Here is a 9,651-nt window from a genome sequence, read left to right as displayed (position 1 = left end):
TTCTGGTCTCAGTCAACATGACGAGTGTTGACCCGGACAAACCGGGCTCAGAGTTGCTTGGAATCCCAGTTCAGGGCCTAAAGTCCTGCCAAGTGATATACAGTCTGAGAAATCCCGTGTTGTTCTTTCACTCTGACGTCAAGGGGGAGAGTTTAATGCCCCCCTTTAAGAGCCGAGCTGTCGCCAAGCTTGATCTCCCCCCCCCCCCTACCGCTGAAATCAATGTCATCCTGCTGCCGGTTACCATCACTCCAGATGTACTCCACTGCTAGATACACAGATCTTCTGCTTCCCTCTTGCTGTAAACCACACAGCTTGTGTACCCCCTGTTGACTTGTCTGGCTAAAGTGCCTCAGCAGCATTTGGTTACGCTTGGATACCAGCAGATCCAATACGGCCATGGTGGATAAAAGAGCTCGATTCCTCCAGAACACACACACGCGCACACACACACACACACGCGCACGCACACGCGCACACACGCGCACGCACACGCGCACGCACACACACACACACACACACACACACACACACACACACACACACACACAAAATCAAAGTCCAAAGCTGCTCTAGTGAGTGGAGAGAAATACAAATCGAATCACTCTTGGAAGTAAACAATGGGATTGAGAGGTCATTACTTACTATGTAGGCGCAAATAGGACTGAAGGCATAGGTGCCACACACATAGAGATGAGTACTGTTCAGCCGCAGGAGGATTTTGATGTAATTGAAGCAATCAGTCTGGATGGGGAACAAATGGAGAGAGTGTGAGGTCCATGAGTCCACAAGATATTCTTACAACTGAATGTGTTTTTCTGGAGAGCTCCTTCAAATATGTGCCTGGAAAACTGGAGCTCGCAATCAGAAGTGAATCTATCGGAGCAAAAAGAAAAAAAAAAACAAAAAAAAAAAACACAAAATACTTCAAAAACTGTGAAACTGGATAGAAGTAGTTTCAAAAAAATTAAATAAAATTGTTCTCAAACGCAGCTGGGAAAACCTCCCAGCATCACAGGTGGGCTTTCTGTAATACACAGACCAGAGTTGTACACTGCAGTGTAAAGATTACCAAGGGTTGTCGCCTAGGGATAAAACAGCTGGCATGACAACAAGGTGACAGACAGACAGAGAGAAGCAGTGCACAGACAAGAACAATTCCCTGGTGAGTGTGCACACTTGAAGAATGCATTTGTAACTGCTGGAAAGGTTTTGTCAACACAGCAGCCAATGCTCATTTCATCTTCTCACGACACGAGTGAAACGATTCAGAGAAGACTGCGAGGAAAGAAAACCCAGGCTCTCAATATTGTCATTACACAAGTATCTTCCCGAGGCATTTTCTGGATTTGGCGTTTTTGCTGGAGCTGTATAAAAAGTGCCTCTCACCTCCAGGTTCTTCCCTTTGAAGCTGCATTCCTCTCGTTTTCCGGCAGGAGTGCCCCACGTCAGCTGAAGATGAAAAAGAAACCCTGAATAAGTCATGCCAAATTCAGGGAACCATGCTGATTCTGCTGAGGACTGATTCTCCCAATATCAAAATGTATACAAAGAACTGGTGTGTGGTATGGAAACAAACAGGACAGGTGGGTATTTAATTCTGATTATTTCATATTTACAAACTGCATTATTAACTCAGATAAAACTATTCCCTAATGAGTCTTAAAATGAACAGAAGTGAGGGTAAATGATCTGCCAGCCCACTTCTTCACTGCAATATTTCCTCCGATAATCCACTTGGCGTATTGACACACTCACGTTCTTCTGGAGCTTGGTCTTGCTGATGTCCGAGAGGCTGAGGGCAAACAGCGCCTCCCTGGCTCCGACGTACAGCATGTCGTCCTCCTGGCTGAGCAGCAAGGAGGTGTAATTGAAGACGCCGTCCACTGAGAATCTCTTGGCCGACCTCTCCTTCGCATCTGGGAAACAGCATGAAAAAAACAACACACTCTGGAGATTATCATCACATAGCAGGACAGAACAGAGAGGAACAGAACATATCCTGGAAGTACAAGAACGCACACAGAGGTCCCCAATTAAAGTTTATTTTTTTGCCTTCTGCAGGGAGAAAAACAATCAAAGATTTCCATATCACGGTGCTAGGATTTAAAATGCATGTTGAGGAGTGTATGAGCATTTCAAAGGGTTCCAAAATTTCATCTCAAGATTAGAAAAAAAGGTTTTATTCCTGTTATTTGATACAAAATAACTGTCAAACGGATTGGTTTTGTGATGATGCTGAAAACATCCCGTGCATGATTAGTTTTTCATATCCAACCAGACATGCTATAAATGGTAACGTTAAAAACAAATTTAATCAGGTTACTGGCATACTAATCCCAAGCTTCACTACTTTATAATTATTGGTTGACAGCACTAAAAACAACTGAAGAAAAGTACAACTTGCTGGGAGATTGTCCTGTGCAGAGATATGAGAAGTGCCATCAGCTGCATCTCATGCAAGTCTATGGGTCAGACTTGTTAATTAGCCAATCGATGAAGTCGTCATTTTCAATCAATTGGCTCTGTGCACCGGATGTGAATCATTAATTATCCTTGAAAAGAGAACGCAAGTTCCTGCGTAACGATAATTAGGCCACAAGTTAAATATATTAATGGAGAAATAACAAGCCATATGCTGAGTCATAACTTGAGCTGATGTTGAATCCAGAAAAAAAAAAAAAACTACTTCAGAGGGTAGCTTTGCGTTATTAAACACAAATCATTAAACCCCAAAACCACAACTGAGTACAACATAAACACAAAATAACTCCCACTCCAATGTGTTGGCCAAACACAAATATACGATCGGCAAAGTAACAACATTTGAACTCGTGTTTTACTACTTCCAGTACTCCAAGGAAATCTGTGAGTCTCTGTCAAGGCCTCGCAGAAAGCCACAAATCTAACAGGAAACGAGAACATAGGGGACGGACATCCCATTACATCCGACACACAGCACAGCACATAGCGGTGAGCCTCCGTCAAATCAATTTATGGTACAAAAGGGGGAAGCTCTCACTGAGCATGTTGTCATTTCTGTACGCCTCACTCCTGTCCTCTCTGTTTATCCCTCTCGCACAGCAGCAGCAGCAGCAGCCAGCAGCTACTGTAGCTCCACGAGAACGCCAGTGAGCCACGTCCACACGTTCCTGTGCTGGCCGGCTCTCCCTTTGCTCTGCACTGCACTGACAGCAATGTAAAAAAAATAAAAATAAAAGAAAAAGCTTCTTCCACTCAACGCCAATCTAAAAACTCCTTCATTCTGCTGCTCCCCAACCCTCCTCAAGTGGATCTCTTTAGCAGTGGGCCACGAGTCAAATTACTTACTTTTTCCCACGTCGCTGCCTTCCCTGCAGCCTCAAGTAGTTAGTGATGAAGTAGAGATTCAATGGACACGTTGATCCCTTTAAGGCAATTATCCTTAGCAAAGGGTCCACGAAGCCATGATTATGGTTTATTTCAAGGCCTTCAAGTATTGTGATCCTTAGAGAAACAATAGCTGAGTTGGAGTCCATGTGGAGCTGGACCGGTGGATGTTATCACTTGGTAAATATCAACGCGACTAACAATCTTCTTGAGGTCACCAAAGACACGAGATGTATGCAATCAAATATTTGTGCGTCCATTGCTTACATAGTTCTAACCCTTTGCAGACTTTGACCATCTTGTTTATCTACTGCCTCCCATTCCAAACATATCAAAAACACACTTGATGTGCTCCCCAAGCCAAAACACTGGGGGTCACGGACTCCATTTGCTTCTCCAAATAAGATTACTGCTTCGTAGCTGGAGTCGTCATCACCACTATTTGCTGCAGTTAAACTGTTTACAGCATTTCCCTCATGTATAACCAAGCGAGCTGCTTTCAAATTTAGAGATTTCTGACAGTAAGAAAAAGACACCAGCGGTAAGTTTATCTCCAACACTCCAGGTGGTGCATAATGCAAATGGAGCCAGTAAACAGCAATACATGTTTACAACCCACGACTTAAACTTCCCAATATGCTCACAAACAAATGGTTCCTCCAACACTCAAGGCACTTTTGGCAGATGATCGCTTTCCCCTTATGGGAGTGAAAACCAGCTGCACAGGGCGAATCTTGTCCAAAATCAAATCTTAGGCGCTTTCCAGATCAACAGCCGTCTTTCTGTTTAAAACGTTGTGACATCTGGAGTCAATGAAGAGGACGGCCTGGCTTTAAACTTCAGCGAGGGGATACGAAATTTAAAAAAAAAAAGAAAAAAAAAAAGACTTCCTTTTGTCAATCAGGACAGGAAAAAAATAAAGTTCCAATGTGGAGAAGCAGAAACTGTTTTTTGATTCAATGTCAATTAAGTCTGTTAAAAATGTCCTAAATGCTCATAAAGAGAGCTATACTCGGTCTCAGTGGACTCTGCCGATGGCAGACAAAGGAGTGCCATCTCTCCTCTCAACAGGGGAACATATCATAGCTCGACTGTCATGGCTCCCCTGACTTTTGGCTATTCACTGGATCCAAAAACAGCCTTCCCTCAGCATATTAAAACTGTCTGACATAATTCACAGTGACATCCTCTTAGACAGACAATGGAATAATGAGCCAAAGAGAGCTAACTCAAGTAACTTTTACTCAGAGAGCGGTCCGGGGCTACTTAGTGGCAGAGTGTATATGTGTGTGTAAGGGGGGGGGGGAGGAGGATTGAGGTCGGGGTACTGAGTGGGAGTTGTGGTAACCAGGAAGATTGGATTGAGATGTTGACCTATAAAGAAACACGCAGACAAGGGTAGAAAATGTTATTTTCAAAGCACTCCGAGATGGATTTCTGATAAGAGCAGAAGGTCAAGCCAGTAACAAACGTCAGTCGTGTCAAGCTGCGGCGAATTCCAACAGAAACTCAAAGCTTTCCGTCTCTCTCGCTCTGTTTTTTCATCGACAGCAGTCGGTTCTTTGGGATATATATTTTTTTTTTACGCTTTCCGATGCAGCAGATCAGTTGTGTGTTTTGACATGCTTGCAGCAGAATGCCGGGCATCTGCAGGCCATTTCACAGCCAGGCACCAGGTCCATTCATCACCCGCCTGTTTAATCAGCCGGCTGTCACCAAAGCAAGGCCCTAAAACCTCTGCTAATGCTCATCACATCACACCTTCCATCAATATGGCTGCTTTATTGCCGTTTTTTAACATGCTGAATTAGTTAGTAGCACAGGTTCTTTGAAGTCAAACCACTGTATATTTCCCTCATTTCTCTGCGGTTATGAATGCCTACAAGCTGCAAAAGAAATTGGCCAATGGTCCAAACTGGAGCGCAGCGGCACAATTCAAAAGATGCATTGTTTGAGAACCGATCAGGGTCTGCACGACATACTGACGTGTAAGAAGCGAATGTCCTTTCTCCACCGGCACGTAATACATCCTTAGCAAGTAATTGGTTGGAATTCAATGTTGGCAGTGAATTCATTGTATTCATTCTTTGTGATGTTTTTTTTTTTTTTTTTCAGTGGAGGTAAAGATGACGGGAACAAATCACAGCACGGAGGATTTCAGAGAGAAACCACTCTGTGATTACAGAAATGTTTGAGAGAGAATCAGACTAAATCTGTGAACACACGCTGAACAGCTACAAACTTCTTGAATTAAAACAGAGACACATGAAGGGAAAGTCAAACAGCTTCTTCCATATGTACAGTACGTTCTATTCCCTGCATACAGATGCTAGTGTTAACGTGAGCTGCTTTACTGATAATGCAACATACAATGGCTCAAATAGGTACTCATCTGCTGGGAGACACACGGTCATTTTGTATAAGATGCAACAAATAGACAAGCACATAGGCCGCCTAAAACCACAAAGTTATTTTTTACATTATACCAGATACAACATCTTAATTTGGGAGCTTTAAAGGTGTTGGTACCGGAATTGTGTTGCCTTTGGAGGGAGCCAGGCTTGCCATTTTTCAGTCTTTATTTATATACAGTAAGCTTTATGCAGCTGCTGGCTTCACTTTTACTGTACATACTATTTATTTTCTCATACTTTGAGACAAATAAGTGGCTGTATGCGTGTAGAACTAATAGTGAGTGGTCTTGAGGAAAATGCTTATGAATCATCAAAATAATTAATGTTCCAGACATTCTGGGTAACTGTCAGCATTGAGACCTCCAAAATAGCAGTGACATCAATTAAGATTTCCTCTGAATCCCTTCATTCACATCACAGCAGAGTGTTCAGTGTGCGCTTACTCACCATTGAGGTAACTAAGATCTCAGAGGGTGCCAGCTTGCAGACACAGTGTCACTGAGAAATAAAATTACACGCCAGCACTTTGGCAGGCATCGTATTTCAGGGAAAATGGCGCAGGACCAAACCATTTTTCTAAGGTTTAATAGTACTCCGAGGGTGGGGCGATTGATTGGCTGCTCAGACGCCTGCCAAGACACTCCTAAAAGCCCCGACTGTAAACACGCCCCGGACTTGCTAAAGCAGTGTAAGCCAAGTCACAAGACAAGGGGGCAACGGGGACAGAGGGGTTTGCTTTACAGCCGGGCAGAAAAAAAAACAAAAAGGAGAAGAGAGTGTAGCACAGCTGATATTAATCTCACACGAGCTCTGCTTATCTTACATGCCCAACACATATTTATCAAAAAAATAAATAAATAAATACTATCCATCTCTGCCCTCTGCAAGCTGAAGCTACACAAGAGCGCACAGCTTCAAGGCTCTCTGTTTGACAGGATTCGACAATGGACTTGATAGCGGCGCAGGAGCTCCTGACCGAAGCCGACAGGAGTCGCTTCAAGGTGATCGCGCCACTGAACCTCGTGATATTTGGCCAAAGTGATGTTATTTCATCGTCTGTGACTACTGGCAACCAAGAGCTGCTGTAGTATGCCAACCAAGTAGAAACACCAAGAGAAACACTGTTTGTCTGCACAGTTAAGAGGAAACAGGCCACCCAAAGATGAGAAGGCAGACTTGGGTTGGAGCAAACTTCACATATTTCCTTTATATATTACCCAGTGTTTATTGAACTGTCAACAAAGAAATCACTGGTGTTACGCGAGAGGATTCTGTTGTATTTATAAAGGTAAACTCCCTAATGAAGGTACAGCGAGTAAAAAGCTGATACAGACAAAGAGAGAGAAATTGTGGCATAGAAAAATCACACTTTACTAGGCTGTAAATAAAAGCAGACAACCCTGAATCAGTTTGAGTGTGACACCCACAGTAAGGCCGGTGCAATAAGGCCCACAGATGTGTTGTGTTGTTTATAATCACTGGGAATGATGTTGTGGCTTTGCTGCAATTGTGTGTGTACTGTACACGCTGTGTATGTGTGCGCGAGAGGGTATACATCATACTGAGAGACAGCTGCACCTTGCAGATAATAACCAGATGTCGGGCTCTGGTGTAAGTGCAGTGTTTGCTGTGTGTGAGGATTATGCAGCAAAAAGGTGCCACATGGTTACATGTGCAGGCTCAGAATCAGGGCAACAACAGAAAACCATGAAATGACCGAGTATTTGTTAGCAACGTCGAACACTTGCGCGTATATACTGTAGAATCCAAGAAACACTGGAAAATGTCCCCTTTAGCCTCTGAAGGAAATACAGCACGAGTGCAAAAACGCTGCAGAACTCTAAAAGCCAAGACCAAGGGGCTGACAGACATGATGCTCTGCTCTGTAATTATTGGCTCTTAGGTGTCATCCTGATGCACTCTAGATTGGCACGCACCCACCCAACACTCAAAGCAGCGGAGCGATGGAGCACAGTGGTCTATCGCGGCTGAAAGCCTACAAAATCCTGGATGTTAGCTAGGCGAGACACTATGTGTTATCTGAGTGGGTTATTCAAACACAGAGAGAGGGAGACAGATAGTTGGTATAATTTCCTCACACATACAATTCAAAATAGACGTGCCTGTGCTTGTCATGTGTGGGATGCCTCTTCAACCCCTCTCTCTCTCTCTCTCTCCATCATCCTCCTACCCTCTCTCTCTAAAGACAGTAGATGTCACAGGAATATGATGCACACAGACTCAGATTTTAAGATATGCATATTTTGTCGGGGTTCTAAAAGCAAAGATAAATTTGCCAACTTGTCACTTTTGCCAACGTGTGTTAATGACTTTTCTTTTCATTTAGGATCGATTCATTTCATTTATAGTCAGCATTTCTCAAAGCATTAGCGAATCAATGTACTTCCATTCTGCAATTTGCTAAAGTAGTTGTAGGGACGTTAATTTAGAATTTTAATCAGTGCAAAGTGTGTACAGCTTATTTGTCGATGGATGAATGCTACAACTCAAGAACCAAGCCTACCCACGTCTCGTCAGCCAGCCACCTGCAAGCTGCTGATAAAAGTGTACGGGGTTAGCCCCGACGTTTGTCGCACTTATGTGTTGGCCGACCTTTAAGGGGGACCAGTTATTCTTATTTCAGCTTATAATAAAACCTTTTAACTATTTAAAGTTACTACAAGGAACTTCAATTTGTGTCAATTTCCACAGTCCCTGTGGACAAAAGCGGTAGAATTTCCGCACACCAGAGTCCCTTTAGAAAACATCTTATTTTATTGCAGCAATAGCCAACCGCAGTCAGTCCTGGTTCTCCTGAGCGTCCCTTCCCTCCAGCGGTTGACTGTTAAACGGTTTTTAGGATATTAACATCCTTAAGTAGTAGCTTTCATCGTTGGTGGCGGGGCCCGCCATTCTCGCATGAGAGGAATTCAGATTGCATTCACGCAAACGAGAGATCCACAGGAAATTATGCACGAGTGTAATCCAATATTTCTGTTTGCAACACGGCTCTATCGCAGCTGTATTAAGTTACTGCTAATGCAAACTCAACATTTCTACACAAAGGGACTTTCATTGTGAAGCAGTCATGCGTTTGTTACCGAGGGCAGCACTGACATGATCGTTCGTCAGAAATGTATCTGTAATTTTTCTGCATTCTTTTGAACTCTAGCTGCTCTTTCTAATAAAGTTGCTGCTCGAGGAGCGTTTCCTCTTGTTGAAAATCTTTAATTGGGGTATCTGACCATCCACATCCTAAACTGCCTTCCTCTACTTCAAGTGTTCTTTATTTTGGTACTCATGGCCTTAGACACACACAAAAAACACAGGCCCACCAATGGCTTGATGAATGACATTATGTCTATGGCTCAGCCAAGTGGACTTGAAGAGGAAAAGAAATGGCCAAATCCAAATCCAGCTGGCTTGCACATGCTTACAGATGGTTTCTGCTACAGCTAGAATCCCATCAAAGTACACTTCGATAATCTCTTCTGCCATTTTCTAACTTGCACACTTGTCGATTTTTAGGGCACCAGTGGAGCTGTGTGCAGTTTACTAAGTGCACTCACTTTGGACTGGCATGTGTTGAAGGCCTTTAAGTGCGACCACAGCATGCAGACACAAAACTCTATCCTGTGTGTGTGTGTGTGTGTGTGTGTGTGTGTGTGTGAGTGTTTGTGTGTCTCTGGAGAGGCCCTTGATGAGAAGAGCAGGCACACAGAGTCTGCTACTCTCTACTCATCCGCCACAATGTATAGTAGTAAGAACGAGAAGTGGTCAAGCATATTGGTTTTTACGCTCCTTGCTAATTGTTTCTTTTTACACACACACACACACACACACACACACACACACACACACACACACA

General features: G+C 43.5%; 1 protein-coding gene across 2 annotated transcripts in view; it reads right to left on the bottom strand.

Annotated features, from left to right (window-relative positions):
* The window catches only part of sema4bb (sema domain, immunoglobulin domain (Ig), transmembrane domain (TM) and short cytoplasmic domain, (semaphorin) 4Bb), a 48,521-nt gene that overhangs the window by 12,621 nt on the left and 26,249 nt on the right, over window positions 1-9,651 (bottom strand). For both annotated transcript variants that reach the window (XM_031848341.1, XM_031848342.1), the window contains exons 3-5: window positions 1,759-1,919; window positions 1,390-1,452; window positions 646-744 (exon numbers count right to left, since the gene is read on the bottom strand). In XM_031848341.1, the coding sequence (XP_031704201.1) occupies window positions 646-744; window positions 1,390-1,452; window positions 1,759-1,919 (323 nt within the window). The remainder of the gene's footprint in view (window positions 1-645; window positions 745-1,389; window positions 1,453-1,758; window positions 1,920-9,651) is intronic.

Source organism: Anarrhichthys ocellatus, unplaced genomic scaffold, assembly GCF_004355925.1.
Source record: "Anarrhichthys ocellatus isolate YVR2014 unplaced genomic scaffold, GSC_Weel_1.0 scaffold8, whole genome shotgun sequence".
NCBI classification, from domain to species: Eukaryota; Metazoa; Chordata; class Actinopteri; order Perciformes; family Anarhichadidae; genus Anarrhichthys; species Anarrhichthys ocellatus.
Note: the sequence above shows the minus strand (reverse complement) of the source record. Positions and strands in the feature narration are given on the sequence as shown.